Raw genomic sequence first — 22,639 nt, forward strand, 5'->3', positions numbered from 1 at the left:
CCCCGGGGTGCCACCTGGAAATGGGGTACCACTGAGCCCCCCCGACCCACCAGCCTGGGCTCCCTATACACTGTACTGCGGTGGCAAACCTGCCAAGCCCTTTCCCAGGCTTCAGACTGCACTTTACCAGCACACATGCAGGTAGGAACACATCAGTTGCAGCCACACACACAGATGCTGAGATCCGCTCTGTATGGGAAGGCTCAGCTAAAGAACTGCCCAGTTACCCAAGTGCACACCCCCCTTCGAAAGGTAAACCCAAAATTATACTGTCTTGTGCTGCAGAGAGAACTGGACAGCGCAAGCTCATGAAATTCACCCCCTCAGTGTGGAGAGGGATATACACAGCTTTCTGCCCCAAGTTATGATTTCCACACACTGGTTTTAGACAAAATAAAAACAAATTTATTAACATAAAAGATCAGTGTTAAGTGATTATAAGGGATAGCAAACAGATCAAAGCAGATTACCTAGCAAATAAAACAAAAACACAATCTAAGATTGACATACTCAAGAAATTGAATATGAGTAGCAAATTCTCACCCTAATTGTTCATTTAGGCAGTTTGCAGAGATTCTTGAGGGCAAGCTTCACTTGCTTGCTCTTAAAACCCCAGGTATTCCTTTCACAGGCTAGAATTCCCTCTAGCCTGGGTTCAGCACTTCTCCCCCAGTTCAGTCCTTGTTTCTCAGGTTTTTCCAGCAGTCATCTTGGACAGGGAGTCAGTGAAGGAGAACAACAATGATGTCACTCCCCTGCCTAAAATAGCTTTTGCATATGGCGGGAATCCTTTGTCTCTACTTTAGTTCCCATGCCTTTCAGTGGAAATTCTATGATGGAGTCCAGTACCAGGTCACATGTCTCTGTAGGGCCGTAGCAGCCATGAGTCAGAGGCTGTTTGGAGCATCCTCGGGAAGGCTCCCCAGGAAGGTTTCCTGGTGGGAGATTAGCATCTTCTAAGACCTATTGTTCTCCCTAATCATAGGTGCCAACTCCTTGGGTGCTCCGGGGCTGGAGCACCCACAGGGAAATATTAGTGGGAGCTCTGCACCCACTGGCAGCCAAGCTCCTCGCCCCGCTCCGCCCCACCTCACATCACCTCCTCCTCCGCCGCCTCCCCTGAGCGTGCCGTGTCCCCGCTCCTGCCAGAGCTTGCCGCTGCCAAACAGCTGTGGCAAGCTCTAGGAGGGAGTGGGGAGGAGTGGGAACGTGCCGCGCACAGGGGAGGAGGCGGGGAAGAGGCGGGGGCGGGGCGGGGATTTGGGGAAGGAGTCGGAATAGGGGCAGGGAGGGGATGGAGTTGGGGCGGGGACTTTGAGGAAGGGGTTGGAATGGGGGCGGAGGGGGCGGGGCAGGAGTGGAGTCAGGGCAGGGCCGGGGGCAGACAGGGGTCGAGCACCCACCAGCCCCAGTAGAAGCTGGCACCTATGTCCCTAATGGCCGTTCCCAGCCAGCCATCTAGACTGATTGCATTCTGCCTAGTGGGTGTTCCCCAGGTGTAAACACATTTGTAATAGATGCAGAGACAATATTCCTAACTTCAGATGCCAGAACGATACATGCATACAAACTGGATAACCATATTCAGCAAATCATAACCTTTTCAATGACCTTTCACATGCCTTATCTCTCATAAAATACATCATCGTTCTGCCATTTTTTACATTGTTTGGCTGCTCAATTGACCAATTATTTTGGGACCAGTCAAATGCCCAAATACTTATACAGCCCTCCACTGTCTGAGCACCCCAAGGCATTTAATATAGGGCTAGGCTGTTACCCCATTGTACAGACAGACTAAGAGACGCAAGAAGTCTATGGCAGACCAGGGTCTTGAACTTGGATCACCTGAGTGCCCGCTTGGTGCCCAGCCACTAGGACATCCTTTCTTTCTGCTTTGGGTCTCTTCCTACCAATCATTTTTAGAGCCTCCTATATGTGTCGGGCAGTAGCAGATCAGTGCCAGTTATTAGAATCTCAGGATTGGAAGGGACCTCACGAGGTCATCTAGTCCAACCCCCTGCTCAAAGCAGGACCAATCCCCAATTTTTGCCCCGGATCCCTAAATGGCCCCCTCAAGGATTGCACTCACAACCCTGGGTTTAGCAGGCTAATGCTCAAACCCCTGAGGTATCCCTCCCCCCAGGTCCCCACCCCAACGGCTGCATGATGTAAAGGCACCAATGAACACCAACAGGACGAGACAAGGGCAAGCTGCTCAGAGCAGGATCTCTCCAGTGGGGTTTGAATGCTTTGATGGTTTCTTGGAAGAGACAGGGCGTGCTTGACGTATGGCAGAAAGGATTCCAGGCATTTGAGGAGTGTGGAGAAAGGCACAGAGCTGAGGGAGTGAGGTGCGAAGCTTGGCTGAATTTACGGAACAAAAGGAGCTGATCCCCACCCTAGTCTGCACATCACAAAGCCACCACTGAATAGATTAGTTGGCCGTATCTTCCTGAAAGAGGCAGAGCACTGGGCCAGCAGGAGGCGCTGCAGGTCAAGACTGAGATGCATTGGCAGCCCCATGGGGGTTGGTGTAGCCAGGACTCAGGTGCTGGCAGAGTAATGTGCGGGCCCAAGGCTGGAACAGTAGGGGGAGCTGCAGGTCAGGACTGGATCCATCAGCAGAGCTGCGTTGGAGCCACCAGGCTGGGCTAGCAGAGAGGGCTGTGGGTCAGCATGGAGGGGCTTTGGTAGAGCTGGGTGCAGAGGCTTAGACCCGCAGTGATTGAGGCAAGTCAGGAGTGAGGACCCCTGGTGGAGCTGTATGGAGGGGCCCAGCACTGGGAGAAAGGGGGCTTTGCTTTGGTGTTGGTTCTGATTGGGACTGCCCTGTGTGCTGCGGCGTAGCAGGGTGGAGACGAGGAGCTTCATCCGTGTCAGTGTCCAAACTGAGATGTCTTGAGTCCCGTCCACCCTTTGGGTACTGACACCAGGACCCAGGGGACCAGCAGCCGGCTGGGTCTACATACTCTCGCCCATACACCCAGTTCAATGGGAAACCCCTGGTGAGTTTCCCCGAGGCCAGCTCTGGCTGGAGTTGTGCTACTCCATGCGGGATGTTACGTTAATCACTGACTAAGAGGTGTGGGCATATCTCCCTCTACTGGCTGGCCCACAGAGAAAAGAGTCTACTACTGCCACCAGCCAAGGGAATCAGGCCTCTGCCACTTCAGCTAAGGAGTGCATTTCAGGCCCTGGATTCTAGCCTTGCTGATGAGCCGTGGTGGCATGGGGGGCATCACCCTCAGACAGGGGATAGCTGTGGGCTCCCCACGGTGCCCTTTGGTACCTGACACACGGCAATCGCCTGGTTTGACATGGTGTGTGTGTCCCCACCCCATCACCCAGATGGAGCGGCTGCAAGCGGAGAACGCGGCAGAGTGGGGGAAGCGCGAGCGCCTGGAGACAGAGAAGCTTAACCTGGAGCGGGAGAACAAGAAGCTGCGGGCGCAGATTGAGGACCTGGAGGAGGTGCTGGCCCGGAAGCGCCGGCAGACGGCCAGCGCGCTGGACACTGACCTCAAAACCATCCAGGCCGAGCTCTTTGAGAAGAACAAGGTGAGGCTGATGGGCAGAGCATCAGTAACAGTGGGGACCCAGCAAGCAACCGCAGTGGGAAAGCCTTGGGGGGAAATTCCTGCCTCGGGAAACCCCATTGATCAGGGATGAATTGGGCTCTTTGATATTCGAGAGCATCTGGGGCCAGGAATGCTCCCAGTCACACCCCAGTTGGCTCTAGGCTGCTGGCCATTAAAACCCATCTCCATCCCAACCTCCGTGTCCTCCTTAGAGACCTCAGGGCAGGGTGCCCAGGTTCTAGGTCAAGCTCAGGAGGCCAGATGGTGTTTGTGGGCTTCTCCGCTTCTTTGGGATCTCACCAAGAGGACAACGGGGAGAGGTGGGAAGGGGATCAGAGGAACCTAGCCACCTGCATCCAGTGAGAGACACCGTGACACCTCCGGTCGTTGCCCAGAGTCAGGCTAGGTGTAGACACAGTGATCATGGGGGGTTTCTGGGCGTTGCTTTACGTGCGTCTTGGGCTTGGGCACCCAGTGTCATTGCTGGGGGAGGGAGGAAAGGAGGCTGCTACCTTGGATGTAAAACCTACATGGTTTTAGGGATGGAAGAACTAGATCCAAGTAAATAAAAATCCACCCGGGCTTTTGCTGCTGTGAGGTGTGAGACAGCTCCATTAACCTTTCCCCCATTAGTGGTCAAGGTCCATGTGTTTCTGCATGACCTGGTCCTGGCTGCCTCTGGAGAGGAGCTGCTGAAATACAAGACGATCGAGTCCTGAGGTTTCCAGCCAGAGAGGTTTATAAGCAGCAACTCAGATAAGCTCTGGATGCACCTTTCGGGGTGCATGTCTGAAGCAAAATCCCCTGTTGTTTGAGGTTCACCCATCATCGTGTGCCTCCTCACCTGGAGAGTCAGTCATATTTCCAGCCCTGTGGGTGGGCAGATGGGAAAGGAACGAAGGTGGCTTTGTCCAGGTGTAGCTGTGACCCCCACTAGCAATTCCCCTGGAACGACCATTCTCCCAAACCTTTCTGGTGGAGATAAGGGACTGGACATCAGCATTTTCTGGCTTCAGCTGGGTGGAAATCCTGGAGTTTGTGCTACGTTGGTATTTGGAGAGCAATTGGGAAATGCAGAGACACGAGGGCTTGTGGGAGGGGAAGTCTCCTGAACATAGGAATCTCAAAAATCAATGTTTGAGTTTGGTTTGAGATGCGGGTGAAGGTTCAGTCTAACCCCTCAGTGACAAGTCTGGCAGTGTAAAACAGTAGTAGGTCGATCACCCGCAGTAGCACCGTTGGGAGCTCTGCTCACTCCTATCTGTACCCTTTACTAGAGAACATTGGGTTTGGGCCTCTTCCAGACAGACTTTTGGGGTGCCCCTCTCCTCTAGCCATAAAGAAAGCCCTTATATTAATGATTCTCTGCCCCTCTCTAATAACCTCTCTCCCTAGTGCTTGCGACCCGCTGAAACCTGTTCACGCCCCCCAACTTGGAGAGTCCTGGGGTAATACGTTTTTCAGAGGAAGTATGGAGGAGGGGCAGTGGTTCAGGTAGGGGACTGAGACTCAGGACTCCTGGGTTCTATTCCCTGCTCTGTGACCCTGAGTAAGTCACTTCCCCTCTCTCTGCCTCACTTCCCCCATCTGTAAAAGAGGGGAGACGATACTTGACCCTCTAGCAGGGCTGATAGGAGCCTTAAGGCACTAGTGTTGGTTCCGTGCTTTCAGCTCCTTGGCTAAAGAGGCCAGAGCAGGGCGGATTATTAATATACTGGCTGGCTAGCCCACCCTGAATGACCTGTGCCCCAGCCTGCCCATACTCTAACTCCCTCCCACGGCCCTTCCAGGAGCTGGCCGACCTGAAGCACATCCACAGCAAGCTGAAGAAGCAGTGCCAGGAGAAGGCGGCCGAGCTGGCGCATGCCAACCGCCGGGTGGAGCAGCACGAGGGGGAGGTGAAGAAGCTGCGTCTGCGGGTGGAGGAGCTGAAGAAGGAGTTGGGCCAGGCTGAGGATGAGGCAAGTCTGGGGCACACACACCTCCCCCCGGCCCGTCCACTCCCTGGCCTCCAGGACAAGGGGAGGGTTTTTAGCACCCAGCCCAAAATCGGAGGAGGGCAGCCGTTGAAATGTCACCATCGACCAGCAGATGCTGCAGGGGGCTCCTTGCTCTGAGCAGAGGGAAATGGAGCAGTAGCCCAGGTAATATGGCGAGGCCGTTGCTGGCATGCGGCGACTCTGTCGTGGCAACGGCACAAAGGCACTGAGCTGGGACTCAGGAGAGACGTCGTTTCAGAGAGGTTAAGGAAGGACTATCAGACCATCTCCTCAGACCTGTGTCTCACAAGCCATTCAGTTTCACTTAGCTTACCCCTGTGTGGAGCCCAGCAACTTGCGCATGGCTAAAGCATCTCTCCCAGAAAGGCAGCCAGTCTGGAGATGCGGAATCGCCGCTTCCCTGGGGGAGAGCTGGGTTCCTGGGTCACCTTGAGCACGGCACTTAATTTCTTGCATCCCCGACCAGTGATGGGGATATTGATAGTCGGTCACAGCCCAGAGGGGCTGGGAGGGTAAAATTCATAGAATCCTAGAATATCAGGGTTGGAAGGGACATCAGGAGGTCATCTAGTCCAACCCCCTGCTCAAAGCAGGACCAATCCCCAATTAAATCATCCCAGCCAGGGCTTTGTCAAGCCTGACCTTAAAAACTTCTAAGGAAGGAGATTCTGCCACCTCCCTAGGTAATGCATTCCAGTGTTTCACCACCCTCTTAGTGAAAAAGTTTTTCCTAATATCCAACCTAAACCTCTCCCACTGCAACTTGAGACCATTACTTCTTGTCCTGTCATCTTCATAAATTTATAATGTCTGCGATGCCACAGTGAGAGGGTTTTATGAAACCACAGGTAGGCAGCCTAACACCTAGCTGTTATCAAGCACTTTTCACGAGTCGTGCTCAAAGCGCTTTACAAGGAAGGTCAGGATCATTATCTCCATTTCACAGATGGGGAAACTGAGGCACGGAGACTTGCCCAACATCACCCAGCAGGCCCGGGGCAGACCTGCGGATAGAATCCCAGGTCTCCTGAATCCCAGTCTAGTGCTTTATCCACTAGGCCACACTGCCTCCCACAGAGAGACATATAGATGCCCAACGATCAGAACCTCTCAAACTATCAGCATTTCCTTTTCCCAATGAGAGGAACCCATTCCCATAGCACTGTCACAGCAGCTCCCCTGCAAGTAAGATCAGGGACATCTAAACACACCGCAGGGAGGTCCTGACCTACTGAAAGGGCAGGCCAAGCACTTAGTCATGTCCCTGGCAACGTTTCAAAGGTGCTAAGATGGAACCAGAAAAGGCGATTAAGTATTAATGTGATGGACTGAGTGGCTCAGGAGATAGGCTAACGAGGTAAAGAGCCTTTCCCACCTCTGGTGCCAGCTCATCTCCTGCCTAGGTCGGAAGTGACTGCAAGTTACTATCGGATGGATGATGGCCTTGTGTGAAACAAGTTTGATGGGGCTCAGCCCAGTTCCTAGTGAGTCACTCAGTGTCCATGTCGCTACCTACCTCTCCTGCTAGCAAGGGTTGGTATAAAGAATGAATTCCCTGCTCGCCCCCAGAGCAGTCCCCTCCAGGCCAGGCTTGGTGCATTGTGTATCCAGTGCCACTGGAACAGTCAGGAGGGAATGGCAGAAAAGACACATATGTTCAGACACCAACCCACAGAATCCAGGAAATGCAGAGCTGCCTCCATCCTGTTCAGTTATGCCCTACATCTGATCCTCTCGTCTCAGATCACTGGGCTGTCCTACAAACCCTGGGGGTGGCCGTGACCGGGGACGATGGGTACTGCACATGGCGAAGACAGCTGTGTTTCTGTTGGCCTTGCAGCTTGATGAAGCCCATAACCAGGCACGGAAACTGCAGAGGTCCCTGGATGAGCAGACAGAACAAAGCGAGAATCTCCAAGTGCAGCTGGAGCACCTGCAATCCAGGTGAGGAGAAGCAGGGCTGGGGAGGACGGAGTCCCTGTTGACAAGACCTGAGGAGGGACAGAGATTGGAATGTGGGAGGACAGGAAGGACAGAAATAAAGATGGGCAAGATGAAGTTGGAAGCTGGGGTGGAAAGACTGAACGGTGAAGCTGTCAAGCTGACCTGGAGTGGCTCAAGAGCGCGGTTACTAACCTCACGGCAGACTGTTAGGAAGCAGGGCACAAACCCCGAATTAACTGAATTTTATACTTAGAGTTCACCAACTAATTCTCAAGTGTAAACTCCTCAAGCACTGTAACAGCCGTAACATGGAGTCCGACAGTCCTCGTGGGGGCTCCGATCTGTCTGGCTGCCCAGCTCAGTTTGTCTTTGTGATAGGTGGTCCCTTGCACCAAAAATCACAGTAATATTCAGGTTGATCCCCGTCCCAAAGGGCCTGTCACTTACCCCAAGTTGACTGCACCTTAGATCTCACACCAAAGACAACACTTGTAGCCAATTCTATGATAAACCATCTAAAGATTTATTAACTAGGAGAAGGAAATAAGAGAGTTATTTCCAAGGTTAATGCAAGTAAACACACACACACACACACACAGAGTTCCAATTTTAAGTTTCCAAAAGGACTAGAAGCTTCTATAATAAGCAAGCTCTATATGTCCTTTAGGGCTAACCCAGGCCAAACACAGGGAATCTTTTGCTTATTCTTAGCAATCCCTGCCCTCAGAGTCCAAGCAGCATGAAAGATACAGTTCCTCCTTGTTAGGGCTTTTTGTTCCTTCCCCGGTTTCTGCTTCGAGTTGCAAATTCAGCTGTGGGGAGCAGTTCACTTGCTCATCTCCTCTTCATGGGGTGGGGGTGGGAGGGAATCAACAAAGTCTTTTGTCCTCTGATGTTCCACAAGAGTTGGTCTGATGTTCATGGCCCTCCTTTGCTGGGCAGAAGACATCTCCTGTTGGAAGCTAGTATTTCACACCTGGTAATGCTTCTCTCCTCTGGTGATTTACAGTTACAGAGCAAACACTTAAATATTACTTTCTCACGTGGGCTACAGATGTTATAAGTGAGATTGATACATGAGGCAGTTTACAGGCATTTCATAAAGTCTAATCACTAAACACAGTTTTATAATTCTAATTCCTATTTTCATGATACTAATCCACGGAGGAGCCAGACTAGTTCCCACTGTGTATTTGTCAGTGCTCAGTTGAGACCTAGTGGCCTTGGCATGAGCTGGCACCTGGTTTGCCAGCATCACAAAGGTATGAAGTGGGTGGACGAAGGGAAGTAGCAGAAAGGAAGGAAGGAGAAGAGAGGATGAGCGGGAAGGGAGGATAGGCCAGGGTACTGGCCTATGGTGAGGGAGCAGGAGCTGGGATTCCCAGTGATTAGTCTAAATGGCAGACTCAGGGGTGGTCTACTCACAGACTTGCACCAGTTTAGTTAGAGCTCTGTTTACATACAAATATGCCCCAGGTTAGTTAAACCTCTCTGTGGACACTCTTATTTCAGTTTAAGAGGGGCTTATTTCGGTTCCTAATCGATTTAAACCAAACCGAAATAAGAGCATCCACACCGCCTTTTGCACCAGTTTAACTACACTGGAATAAAATCACCCCTCCCATTAAATCGGTGCCACACTGCAGCTAATCAGTAGTAGAAAGGCAGCTACCCTTTCGTAAGGGATGCCACTGAGAAACAGGGTTGGTTTGGGTTTCCTTTCACCCCACAGTCGCTGGCTGTGATCCTGCACCTAGGATAGCAAGTGTGAAAAATCAGGACACACTTTTTTCGGGGTGGGGTGGGGGGGAAGGTTATATTTGCGTATATAAGAAAACCCCCTAATAGCAGGACGACTAGTCACTGTACTTGCATTGTCAGAAATCCCAAACTGGAGGCACTCAGGTTTGCCCAGCTAAACTGTGTTATGCAGGAGGGATGGAGGCTCAGGCGAACAGCTGCCAAGCCAGGGCTTCTGCCTCTTTGTTTTCCATGGTGCTTGGCCGGAGCGTTCATCCCACCTACCTCACGTTCCCCATAGTCACTTAAGGTGGCGTCTAGACCACAGATGGGCACAGACGCTATAACTAAGTGCTGCTAAGGGAGGGTTAATTGGGACTCTGGACAAATCTCCATGGACTAATGCTGGTCTGAGCCCGTCTGCTGGAAATGGTGGGGGGACAAGGAGGAGGATTTTACCGAAGAAGGGCAGGGTGCATAGATGGGGGCGGAATCTGCCCTGAATTATTTATCAAGTGGAGCAGGAGAGAATTCTCCTGCCAGTGATAAATTGCTTTCCAAAGTGGGCTAATCCATTTAGTGTCCCCCCAGGGGATGCCTGTCAGCTCCTGATGGGAGGAGAGGGGAGGGTCATGATGGGAATGCAGGGCCAGTGCTGGTGTGTAGTGACGGATCTGCAAGGGCAGTGCTCTCTCCCTCTCTCTCTCACGTTCATTCAAGAAAGGCCTGGAAGCTAAAACCAGAGGAAGCCTCCCTCAGTCCTGGCAGCTTGGAAAGCCAAGGGCAGCAACACCCACACCTTCCGGCGTCTTCCTGCTGCCCTGGCAGTGTCAGACCACGCGGCTGGGTCTGCAGCTGCACTGTCCTCTGCAGAGACTGTCCCAGGGTTTTACAAATCATTTGACTTCCTATTTTTATACTAGGAACAGGACCCTCCCCACTCTCCCTCTGCTGGGAGACCTTGGCCCAAATCTCTTTGCCCCAATAATGATGTCCCATGTGGCTGAGCTTCACCTCTACCTACCCACATCTGAGTGTCCAAGGAGCTCAGGGGCCAGGCAGAAGGGTCCCGTGGGCCGCATGTGGCCTGCAGGCTGCAGTTTGCCCACCTCTGCATTAGATGGTTCTGGCGCAGTTCACACAGGCCAGATGACACCTGGTCACAATGTGGATGGGTCTGCACTGTACGTAACCTGGTAGCTGCTAGGTTATAGCTGTGAGCTGGGGAGGGGGAGAAGCACATGCAGGGGAGGGTCCTTGCTCACTTGCTTCAGGATTCCCGTAGCTGGAGAGGTGAAGACACATGAGACGAGTTGGCGAGGTGAAAAGGCATGAACCCTGCAGCTGTATTGAGTAGGGCCAGGCCAGTGAAAGGTGGGGGGAAGGCACATCCCCTGTGGCTCCCCACTGCCCCCGTGGCTGCATGTGTCCGGCACCATCAGGAGCAGCATTTGACCTGAAGTTGGGGCCAGCAAGGTGGGTGTGACACTTCCACTAGACTCTGGCTGCTGTTCCTCTGCCAAGCCCCTCAGGGTGCTGTAGCAGGTTGAGTCTAACCCCACAGGCTGGGTCATGGAATCCAGACACCAGCACCCTCTCTCTGCTGCCACCGCCAGTGTTAGCCAACACCACCTAGCCCGGGCCCAGGCCTTGTGTGCATAGCCTTGATTCGGCTGCCCCAGGCCTGACCCCTGAGTGTAGGTGAGGCTCCAGTTGTATTCAGTCTGGCTTTGGTTCCCAGCCCCCGGATTCCCTTCTCTCTGAAAGGCACTAATAAGTCCACAGCTACCAGTGCCTGGAGTTTGGTACCAGCTTCCCGAAGGGAAAGGATGTCTCTGTTCGTCGCTGGAGGAGGTGCTGGGGACGGCCATCCTGTCACAAGGGTTTTCCGAAGCAAGAGCCAATTCTCCCCTCCACCAGGCAGGTTTTCTAGGCAAGATCTAGCTCTCCTTTTGGCTTCACAAGAGCCGCCACCTGGGACACCCTGAGCAGACTCTCCATTGTGCTCTTGGGAGCAAGCTCCACTGAATAGCACAAGCCAAGGAGAGAAAAGAGTCTCTTGCATAAACCCCTAGAACTACCCATGTGGTCTACAACTGAATCCGCCTGGCTTGTGATCCCATCAGCACCCCCAAGTTCAGCAGGGTCCGAATGGGCTGGGAGACTTCCAAGGAGCACCCTGGTGTGACAGGAAGTAGTGCTGGGGCTTCAGTAGGGGGACGCTCTTCCCTCTGAACCCGGCTGCTGCTGGAGATGCTGTCTTATGGACAACATGTCAAAATGAGGCCTTGCTAATGAGTAGTCGAGAGAGATTGCCGAGCTGCTAGCCCCAGTGTCCTGGCCAAAGTCACTTGGGGGAGTTAGACTTAGCCTGAATTTCCCCTCCTGCTTCCATTGGTCAGTTTGCTCCTCGTTTCCTGCCCTGAGCCATTGGGTAGGGTGCTGTGCACTTTGCACCCAGGAGGGGCAGGGTTGCAGCGGCAGGTCTTGGATTTTAGGCCGCGCAGTGTTTTTGGAGGATGTTGTCTCTAACCCATCACTGGCATTTGGAAGGCACCAGTCAACAGAGGGTTTGGCCTGACGGAAATGCAAGTGATTATGATATAAAGCACATGGGTACTTCCTCCATTGATCCGGCATTCCTGGGATAGACCTGCAGTGCCCGAGGAGGAAGTGTAATGAGCGAGGCTGATCCATGTTCCCTGAGAAGCAATCTTCCCCGTTGCCATAACCTGCAAGGGGTCACTTCTCGGGGTCGAGCGAGTCATTCATTATTTACTTGGTTGTCTCTGTTCTCCTGGAGTACCTCCTCAGTTTGACGCCTGGATGGAACACGGCAGGGACGAGCACTGATACTCATCTACGCCTGTCTCTTGGCCCAGGCGTAGGGCCGAGGGCAGGCCATGCTGGGGTCAGGCTAGCTCTTATGGGGAGCCGGGGAATGGGAGACCACAGCAGGTGTGTTGACCAGCCTGTAGTATGAGCTCCATCAGGTGAGCGATCCATGAAACTGCACTAATTTTCTGCATGGAAAGGCCTATGATTAGTAACAGGAGCGAGACACTGGACGATGGGAATTGCACAGGAGGATGGTAATTCAGTGGAAGTGATGGGCCTGATTCTCACCCATTCTTGCACCATAAAGGGGCCTTCAAAGGGGAATAAACTATTATTTGCACCTACTCTAAGGCCCCTTTATGCAACTCGAGCTATGTAAATGAGGATCGGGCCCAGAGGAGGGTTTCACAAATGGCTCCTGTCCTTACACTGGCCCAAATCAGAACCATGGATCCAACGTGTCCTCAGCTTTGGGCTGTTCAGCTCCGCGGTTCGGGCTTGGCCCATGGGGAAGATTGTGCGTTGTTCAGAGCTGGGTTCAGATTTCAAACCCCTCCGAGGCCAGAGGGCTGCGGGGCACCTAGAAAGTCCCTGCTTAGGGCCTGTGGGGAGTGAAGCTTTCAAGCTCTGGAGCCGTGTTGAGCCAGCAGAGGCAGACCTGGGGAGAGGGCACGTGTGATGTGAGGGCCTGGGCACGAAGCCAGGAGTCAAGGCGTTTAGCCAACATCAACAGAAGTGGCTAGTGCTTTTGGGTGCCTCAGCTATCGGTGCCCAACGTGAGACACGTTAAAGGAGCATGATTTTCAGAAAGCGCCAAGCACCTGCCCTCTGGAAGCCAGACTCCGTTATAGCGGGTCAGGCCCCCAAAATCGCTGGTCCTGGTGGAAAATCGTGGCCTTGGCTCCGCTCTGCTCTTTGAGGCGTGACTCTCTGTTCATCTTTCCCCGTCTGAAGAATGAGGATAATTATACTGACCCTGCTGTGCAAATCAGGGTGAGATCTATGGCTGCACTAGGCAATGGAAGTGCTCAGAATTATTATTTTAACCTGATTATAATCTGCCAAGCCTGGGACAGCTGGAAGAACCTTCACTAGCCCGCGACATTAGCTCGCAGCACGGAAGGACGTTCCGGTCTAGAGAGCAACTCTTACTAGACTGGCTTAAAAGGGTCCATCTAGCAGAACCCATCCCATCCTGTGCCCAGCCAGGCAACCAGCTCCCAGGTTCTTGGACCCTTCACCCTCCCTCCATGCAAAGACCCTTGGAGTCCCCCCAGACTGTGCTGCGGAGAGAGGATTCCACACAAAGGCACAGGAGCACGCAGCAGAAAACAAACCAAGCTCCGGATGAGCAGGGGATCTCGAGAGAGAGAGACAGAGCGTGCTGTGTGTGATATGACTGAAGGGCTGAAAGGGGTGGGGGGACGACACAGGGCCAGAGAAATGCATTGTCCTCTTAAAGATGCTCTGGTTTTATTGCTCTTAAAAAGTTTTTTTTTTTTTTTTTTTGGGCAGCGGGGGAGGGGAGGTGGGCGGGGGGTACATTCCTCCAGCAATAAAACACTGAAATGGACGCATGACAAATCGATTCTGCACCATCCAAAGTGCCTCTGAGAGGCAGCTTGGCCTTTTTTTAATCTGATTTTATTTTCCTGGGACATCTCCATTAAATCATACAGGAATAATGGAGGCTTCAGCTCTTCCCGCCTCCCCAACCCCCTCTTTAAATAATTCATGCTTTCCAGTAAAAGGCAGCAAAGTCGTGCTTTTCGCCCGGAGGATGATGGGAGAGCTGCTTCCATCACGTTCTCGGGGCTTGGGCTTGGAATTTGACTCATACATTTAGCTGATGAAGGAGAATGCTCCGGAGAGTGAGTTGATACGAATACAAAGAGATTCCCATTGACAAGGAGAACACGGGCCCAATCCAAAGCCCCCTGATGCCAATGGACAGCCTCCCTTTGACCTCAGTGGGCATTGAAACCATCTCTGAGGAGCAGTGCTGGGTACAGGCCCCCTTGGTCCTGTCTCCTGGAGAGAGTCACCAGTGAGAGCAGTCATGGGCTTCCCACCCACTGTTGTACTATCAGTCCCTTGCTCTTACCCAGGGCTTTTCATCAGTAGATCTCAAGGCACTTTACAAAGGAGGTCAGGAGCATTATCCCCATTTTACAGATGGGGAAACTGAGGCACAGAGCAGTAATATAATCCTGCTGGCAGAACTGGGATATCATGCAGATCTCCAGCGTCCCAGTCCAGTGCTCTGTCTACTAGGCCATACTGTGGGAGGCCACACAATGAGACTGTGTTCTCCATGTCCAGTCAGCTCTGGGCCTCCCTCCTATCGCTCCAATAACAGACCTCGGCCCTTACCCTCCTCCCCGCTCCAGCTGCCGCACTCCCTCAGTCAAGGGTGTGCTCCACTCTCCCCTGTGGATGCGTTGAGGTGGTTCAGAAGGCATCATCGCCCTCTACACGCTTCTCTGAAGCCTCTCCCAGTAGAGCTGATTTATTTCCCTGCTAAAAAACAGCCAGTTTCGGATAAAACCTATTTTTGTCGGGGGAAAACCGGTTCTTGTCGAAATAATTCCAGCACTTTGAACCTCTAGCTTCCTTGGGCCGCCTTGTGGGGAACATTCGACCCCTCCCCTCCCCGCCTTCGATCCCCTGTGCCATCACAGCGGTGACGAAGGGTTGTCTTCACTGCAGAGTTAACCAGACTCTTACCTGGCGTTGCCCCTAGCCACTCTCCCATTCTCACACAAAACCCTCTCACCCGAGTTTGATGGTGCTTTCAACCCAGACTCACGGGCCCAGCTGGGGATAGAGGCTGGATCCCGGGTTCAACTGTCCCTTGGGCTGGTAACCCACCTGCTTTGCAGTGAGGACACAGGGCAAAGCTCTCGAGCGCGGATAGTCCTCTAGTGCCCTCCTACATTCCCCCCCGTGTGCCCTGAAAGGGAGAGAAGTTCTCCCACGGTTCACTGGGAAAGACTCACAGAGTGGCTCAGCGCATTGCAGCATAAAGACCCATGGGATGTGCCCCCAGAAATCCCAGCGCCACACACGGGTGGGTGCAGCACCCGTGAGGATCCAGTAACCCAGGCAGGGTTCTGCAGTGTGGCTGCTGACACTTGGGCTAGCCTAACCCAGGCACCGATCCCCTGGGCTAACTCCGCAGGAAGACACGCCCTAAGTGGCGCTGCCCACGCAGGGATATTTTATTGCCACCCAGGGAGGGGTTAGAAACCTCTTGGGGGACCACGTACTGCTGCCCAGGGCACATTGGAAACTTCTAGGGGGCTGTCCTGGGAGATCCAGTTTGGGATGGGGCTCAGTCGCTGGCTCCCGAGGCTGAGAGGGCATCGGGGGAGGAACGGCAGGGACCACCTGGCCTCACTGCCTGATTTGAAGCAGCTTTCCAGGGCTCGCCCTGGCGTCTGACCTGGGGGGGGGGGCGGGGAATCCAAGGGATTCCCCTCCTCCAGAAAGTCTCTGTTTTTAATATTAATGGGCCATGTGATGCTGCTGTGATCAGCTCTGCTCAGGCAGCTCAAAGGGGTGTAAAGCACCCAGATCTCCCCAGCCAGGGATTCCCCAGGCCTAGGAGAGCACAGGGGGTGGTGAGTCAATGTATATCACTTCCCCGTCTAGGACCAGGGAGAGGAGACGGCTGCAATCCCCAGCCAGTGGGGGGCGATATGAGTTGCTCTCTATGCTGGGGCTGGAGCCTGCAGAGAACTAGCCCTAGAATCAGCCGAAGCTGGAGGCTGCTGAGAAGTTGACGCACTGTGATTGCGGGGATTGGTTTTGTTTGTTGCCAAACAAACAAAAATCTCAGAAAATAGCCAAACTCTGACTGCTCTGGGTGCAACTTTAACTAACACGCAGCGCTGCCAAACCAATGTCAGAACCAAATGCAAAGCCACCCCTAATGAGCTGGAATCGTGGCCTAGAGATGGGCCCTGGGCTTGTGGAATTGGGAGCTGGATCTGAGCTTCCCCTGGGACTGGCAGGGGCTGGGGTCCAGCGATCCAACTCGGGAGCTGTAACGAGACATCCCAGTTGATCAGGGAAGTGCTGGGAGACCCTTCTTCCCAGCAGTGTCAATGCAGGCTCCATTTCGGTCTTAGTGACACCCAGACCTCTGTGCTGCCCAGGCTGGATGATGATAATCTGGTGGAGGCAGGCGGAGGTCATGACAGCTTTGAGCCCTCACTCCCCTCCCCTCTGCCCTCTGATAAATGGCTCCAGACAATAATGTGCTGCTGTTAAGTACCCGGGATCTGAAAAAGGCTTTAAGTGAACTTGGTTGCTTTAATCAAAAGTCCATTAAGTGTTGCTTGGAGCCATTGTGGGAAAGGCTGTTCGGATTTGGCTTTATCAGCAGGTGACACCCACTTAGCGGAGAGAGAAGACAGCTCTGTGTTCTTCTCCCAGGCCCAGCCCTCCCTGGGAATGGCCAGGTTCCAGGTGTTTGTAACATAGCTATCTGCAGACCCTGGACCCCCGGGGCTGGATCGCAGGATCAAACTGCAGGCACTGAAATCCAGTGCCAGGTCTTCCCCCAGGGGCTGTGCCTTGGCATCCATTCTGGATGGGCACTGACCTCTAGTGCCAGTGATTCTTCCCAGGTTTCACTCCGTTGCCAGATTCCGGGGCTGCCTGGGGAATCTGGCCAGGAAAGGTGGGGCCGAGAGCGGGTCTGTAGAAGGGTGGCTCTGGCAGGTCTTTGTGGGACTGGGGGAGGTTGGGTCTATAATGAGGGCGAGGCCAAAGGGACTTGCCTGTCCAGTGCCTCTCCCGTCAGCCCCATGTCTGCCCCACACCAACCGCTTGGTGCCTGGCTTTCACCCTGGCCTGGGAGAAACAGCAAAGCGCAGACGAGGTTGCACACAGCAGCACCCACCCTAGAGCGGCAGGGCAGAGCCCGCAGCATTTAGATTGTCACATGCTGTTCCCCTGGGGCCCTGCCTTGCACTGGGGCCCCGGCAGGCGTGAGGGGTATGGAGAGGGGAAAATAGAAAGGTCTGGGGGCAGGAGGAGTGGACCCCAATGCCGTGTTGATGGATGTCGTACAAGAGCCTAACCAGACAGAGAGGGAAAGGGGAACGTGTGGCGATAGGTGTATAGAGAGGTCTGTACATCTGGGGCTAGATAGAGACAGCGCGGCAGGGAGCTCGCGGGCATCTCTGGGTCCCCCTCTCCGCTATGTTTGCCTTTGCTCTGGTTTTTCTCGGCCCAGGCTCCGCAGACAGCAGAACGCGCCGCTCTTTGGGAAGATCCGGAGCTCCCGGTTTGGCCCCGACGACCCTGACGACGGGACCAGTGACCTGGATGAAGACGAAGATCTACAGATCCAGGTTCCTTAGTGCCTGGCGCGCAGGGCCAATGAGACTGTGGCTGGAGGAGAAGGAAGTGGCAGGCTGGACACTTGGGGAGGATAATACTGGCAGGAGCCTGCTCCATGGGCCGCACACGCTCCCTGTCCCAGGCCTCAGCATCGGCAGTCAGACAAGCCAAGAGCCGGCAGAGGATGCGTGCGGATAGAGCCTCTGGCCCTGCTGGCCTGTGTCACCACCAGTCATGGGGGGGTGCTAGGGGGAAACCCCGTGGCCAAGGGCCCATCCCAGGGGGCAGGATTGGTTCTACCCCAGTGGGTTTCGTACACACAGGGAGCTAAAGCGCCAAAGAGTGGGATGAAGAGAAATCCCCAGGTGGCTGTTACCAGACAATAACGAGAGGAGGGGGGAGGGGCCAGGCTGCGGAGCCTGAATTAGCCGCCCTGGCAGAACAATGGCATTGGGGCCAATTCTGTATAAATGATGCCAACAGCTGAGGGGTCGTGAAGGCCAGTGCACTGGATGGTACGCAGGGCAGTCGCTGCCCCTTCCGCCCCGCCTCGCCATGCCTGCCCGGAATGCCCTCTGCAATTCCAGCCTCCTGCACACGCCCTGCAGTTGGCCTGCCAAGTCCCTCCCTCCCCAGCTCTCTCCTGGCACATGGCTTTCGCCTGACAGGCCCCATCTCGGATGCCTTCCTCGGTTCCAGCCTAACCTGGGAACAGTTTGCACCTCAGCATCACACATGAATGAACTGAGCCTCGCAACCAATGACCTCCCTTTTACTGATGGGGAAACCGAGGCACAGAGCAGGGCAGTGACTTACCCAGGATCATGGACCTCCAAGGCCTGCACCTCTGGCACTAGGTCTTGCTTCCTCCCCATGTGTCCTGTCCACCAACAGCCCCTCTCCCTCACCCCTGTTTGGGGGGAGGGATAGCTCAGTGGTTTGAGTATTGGCCTGCTAAACCCAGGGTTGAGAGTTCAGTCCTTGAGGGGGCCATTTAGGGATCTGGGGCAAAAATTGGGGATTGGTCCTTCTTTGAGCAGGGGAGTACACTAGATGACCTCCTGAGGTCCCTTCTAACCTTGATATTCTATGAACACATGCACCTCACAGCATAACCAGACATTGCAACAATACACCGGAGAGCATCCAAGGCTTAGCTAACCCAGATGAGCCCGGCCCCTGGAGCACTGACAGCAGGAGCCAAGTACACAGGAGCAAACCCTTCTATTTTATATACGGATTTTATATATATGTATGTATTTGTATATGGTTTATATTATAAACATAGAGCTATGGGCCCAGGCGATCCCTGTGGTTGATATGGGGCAGTCCTTCCCCCCACACCTAACCCCTTTGGTGTTAATGCTCTGCTCTATTCTGTACTGCGCCCCGTCTGCTGGGGCTGGGCTGGTTGTCCCTGGCCAGTCAATCTGTTGCTGTGCCGGCCGGTGGTGTGGAAACGGAGGCTGGTGGAGACAGGAGATCAGGAAGCAGGTGGCTTCTTGGGCAGGGAACGTTTACAGACCGTCTGACCGTTGATAAACCCAAGTGTGTGTCTAGAGGTGTTATATGCTGGGATGCCCAGAGGCGAGGCTTGCCTAGGTGGGAAGTATAAACTCCACACTGGGGTTAATGGGTGCCTGAGAGCCCATGGGCATGTCAGGCTCAATTGAGGAGCAGGCCCAGCTGGGGCAGTTTCCATAAGTCAGGGCGGGGGAGTAGGGTGGTCAGGCAGAAGACCAACCCAGCCATAAGCAGAAGAGAGATGAAGCTGCAGGAGCCAGGTTTCACTCCTCTGGTGGCTCCCAGGGAGGGGTGAGGAATTGAGGGACATGGCCCTGTGGGTCAGTGTCCTGACGGGAGGGCAGAGGGGAATGGGAAGAGAGTAGGGGAATGAGAGGAGAGACTGGTATCTCAGAGTCGCAGGAGGGGGAGCAAGGTGGTGGCTTTGTTTGATGCTACTTGCTGAAAAGCCTGGCCCTGAAGTGAGAGGCTGGGTGGGGCAGAAGACCTCTTGGCTTGCTCTTAGTACGGGTGGGATGCTAGAGGGATATGACTGGAGGGCTGAGGGCCCCTCCGCCGTGTCTTGTGGTGGGTGACATCGCTGTTAACAGGCCCTGGTGGAACCATGTTGTTTTCCCTTTGGATCAGCCCATGAATAAACTACTGCTCTCACCATTCCCATGACACCCAGAGTCTGCAGGGCAGCTGAAAAGGGCCTTGGCTTGGGGCCTAAAACGCTAGTAAAAAAAACCCTAAACAGTAATGGCCTGTGATAACAATTTTATAGGGAGCCTGGGGTTTATTTCCCCCATAACAGAGTGTGATGTAATGGCAAGGAGCTCACTTCCTCCAGAGTCGGCTGCTTCCAGGAATCCCGGGAGGGAATGTTGCACGAGCACCCAGAGCGGGGCAACTCCCAGCTTCTCCCAGCAGGGGGTGCTCTGGGAGTGGGGCAGCAGCTCTGGTTTGGGGGCGCTCCTTGAAACTCTCCCCCCGATTGTTTTCAAAGGGGAAGTTGAAACTGGAGAAAAGACAACTCCAGCTGCCTTTTGCGGGTTGCCCCAGGTTTTCTCCCTCCCCTCCAGGACATGCTAAGCCCACTGAATCTGATCCCAGTCCCTCCAGGATTAATCTAGCCCATAATCTTCAAAGCCCCTGCACCACCATCCTGCATTCAGGCAACTCCCCTCCCCAGCCCGGCCCTTCTCAGACACACAGCAGACATAGTCAGAATGCAAGGGTATTTTGCTCCAGACTCATTGGCACCGAAAACAAGATAGCGTCTGTGCAAGCAGGGTAATTACAGCGCTTGGGTCTTCCTGCGGCCCCTGTTTGCAGAGGGCCAGCTCAGCGCTGAGGAATCCCGCTTGTCACCTGGAGATGGGAGAGCAGAGGAAGGGAGGAGAGAGACGCTGTTTAGGGAGAAGGGTGTGAGTGGGTCTGAGGAAGCCAAATTACTCCTAAGGGAAGGGATGGCAGAGTTCAGTCTGAGACTCCATTGCCCTTTTGAAACAATAGGGGAAATCCCTACATGTCACAATCTCGGAGAATCGTAGAAGGCGAAGGCTGGAAGGGACGGGAGAGGTCAGCTCGTCCAGCCCCCTGTACGCAGCCAAAACCAGCGATGCACCCCGAGGCCATCCCTGACAGGGGTTTTTTCCAACCTGTTCTTAGAAACCTCTGATGATGGGCATTCCTTCCACCAGCTCTGGGAATCCTATTAACTGTCCGATAGTTAGAAAGCTTTTTCTAATCCCTAGCCAAAATGTCCCTTGCTGCCGGTTAGGCCGCTGACCTGCTGTCCTACCTTCAGTGGCCATGGAGAGCAGTGTGTTCCTGTCTTCTCTGTAACCCGCTAACATCTCTGAAGCCTGTTCACAGGAATGTACAACTCAGATTCCCCCATCAACCTTAACTCTGCCCCCTCCCTCGTCCTCCTTCCCTCCAGGGTGGGAACCCTCAGTGGGTGCATCCGCCCCACCCCCTCTTCCCCCCAAGTATTCCAGCACCATGGTGCTTGGCTGAGTGAGGATAGATCCAGCCTCCGCCCTCACAGCTTCGGAGCGGGCGGGTGTTTGTGCTGCTCTGGGGAGGGCCCCCTGGATTAGTCAGGAGTCTGTGCATGCTGGAGGCTGGGTCTTGCTGCAGGTCAACGAGACGGCTGCAGAATGAACAAGCCGAGGACCAACAGAATCCTTGGCTACATCGTACTTCACCCCCCAGGACCTGCTGGGACTGGCGCAGCCGTGAGCTCCACACAGCCCATCAGCACTCAGCCCCGGCTCCCTACAGCGCCTCCTTCTGGGAGAGGCTGAGGATAGAGGCGTGAGGAGCAGCCCCACTCATTGCAGCAGCAGCCCCGCGGGGCCTAGAGCATGAAATCCCACAGGAAGAAAGCCAGGGGTCCAGGCAAATTCATCTCTTTGCTCCCCATCCTGTGGAGCAGGGAAAGTCTGGCTCGGGCGAGCAGGTGGGCACAGTGCCTGGCTGGGGCGCTGTGTATTTCTCAGACCACCTGGGTGAACAACAGTAGCGATTAGCTAAGGTTGACCCAGCTTGGTTTAAATATGAATCCGCCCCCTCGACCACTGTGAACCTTGCCCCACCCCTCTGCTGGAGCCAGAGCTCAGCCCTCCCCTTTCCTTGAATGCACAAAGGCCGCTTCCCTTGTAAAGGGCTGGGTCACTGGGCCACCAGGTCACCCCCGACTAGAAGGGAGCCGAGTGGCTCTGAGGTGGGGATCAGCCAGAGCAGCTGGCTGAAGCTGAGCTGGCAAGTAGCAGGCTGCTGCAGGAGCAGGGCCTGGCCATGGGGCCTGGGGACAGAGCAGGCCTCAAGGTGGTTTTGGACACGGGTGTGAACTCTCAGATGCTTCCAAAGCAAAGAGCAACGGGCAAACATTCTGGGGTTCTTCTAGCATCACTGGGGTCAGTCATCCCATTGGGGAGAGGTGGGGTGCTGCCACACTGCCTCCATCCCCACCAGCTCCTTCTCACGTCTTCTGCCCCATCCCCGTGGCCTTCCCTTCTTCCCCATCTGGGCCTGAGCCCCTCTGGCTTCAGTGTAGATGCTACCTACGCCAACAGGAGGGATTCGGGATTTTAAGTCACTCTCATGATGTTGAGGGGCTGACTTGTGGTTTTTGAATGTGTGGGTTGGCCATACGGGGAACTAGGGAACATATAAGGGGAACTAGGATCTGAGCTACTTATGTTTTAGGATTGGCCCAACTAGTCTTAGCCCTTAAAGCACACACTCCTCTCTTACCCATCCCAAGTTATCATCTGTGTTGTAGACAGCTAGGTATTGTTATGACCTTGTTTTCTGTGCCCTGCACCTTGACATTTCAAGGTCTCTGATGGAGGCTGCCATTTTGTGGGCATAGCTAATGCAGCATTGTCACAGGAGGGGCACACTGCACTCTCTCATAGGAATTTACTTATGTTCTTCCTTGCTTTGTTGTTTCCCTGCATGTAAACTCCAAGCCCCTCAGATTGTTTTCCATCCAGATACTTTCAATCTGGTTAAACACCAGGTTTCAGGGGACTAGGAATAATCCGCCTCAATCTTTAAAAAACAACACGAGCATTCTCTTTCTTTTTAAAGCCACAGAGGGTGAGAATTAGGGTGGAGAGGATGCTGAGAAGTTATTTATCCAGAGGGCGTCCGAGTTGAAGGGGA

At 54.1% G+C, this 22,639-nt stretch overlaps 1 protein-coding gene across 4 annotated transcripts in view; it reads left to right on the plus strand.

The window, feature by feature from the left end:
• CCDC102A (coiled-coil domain containing 102A) overlaps positions 1-18,754 on the plus strand; it is a 48,871-nt gene extending 30,117 nt beyond the window's left edge. For all 4 annotated transcript variants that reach the window (XM_048816730.2, XM_048816731.2, XM_048816729.2 and 1 more), the window contains 4 exons: positions 3,352-3,561; positions 5,372-5,542; positions 7,422-7,525; positions 17,349-18,754. In XM_048816730.2, the coding sequence (XP_048672687.1) occupies positions 3,352-3,561; positions 5,372-5,542; positions 7,422-7,525; positions 17,349-17,475 (612 nt within the window). In that variant the 3' untranslated portion in view covers positions 17,476-18,754. The remainder of the gene's footprint in view (positions 1-3,351; positions 3,562-5,371; positions 5,543-7,421; positions 7,526-17,348) is intronic.
• The last annotated feature ends 3,885 nt before the right edge of the window (positions 18,755-22,639 follow it).

Source organism: Caretta caretta, chromosome 12, assembly GCF_965140235.1.
Source record: "Caretta caretta isolate rCarCar2 chromosome 12, rCarCar1.hap1, whole genome shotgun sequence".
In the NCBI taxonomy this organism is placed as follows: domain Eukaryota; kingdom Metazoa; phylum Chordata; order Testudines; family Cheloniidae; genus Caretta; species Caretta caretta.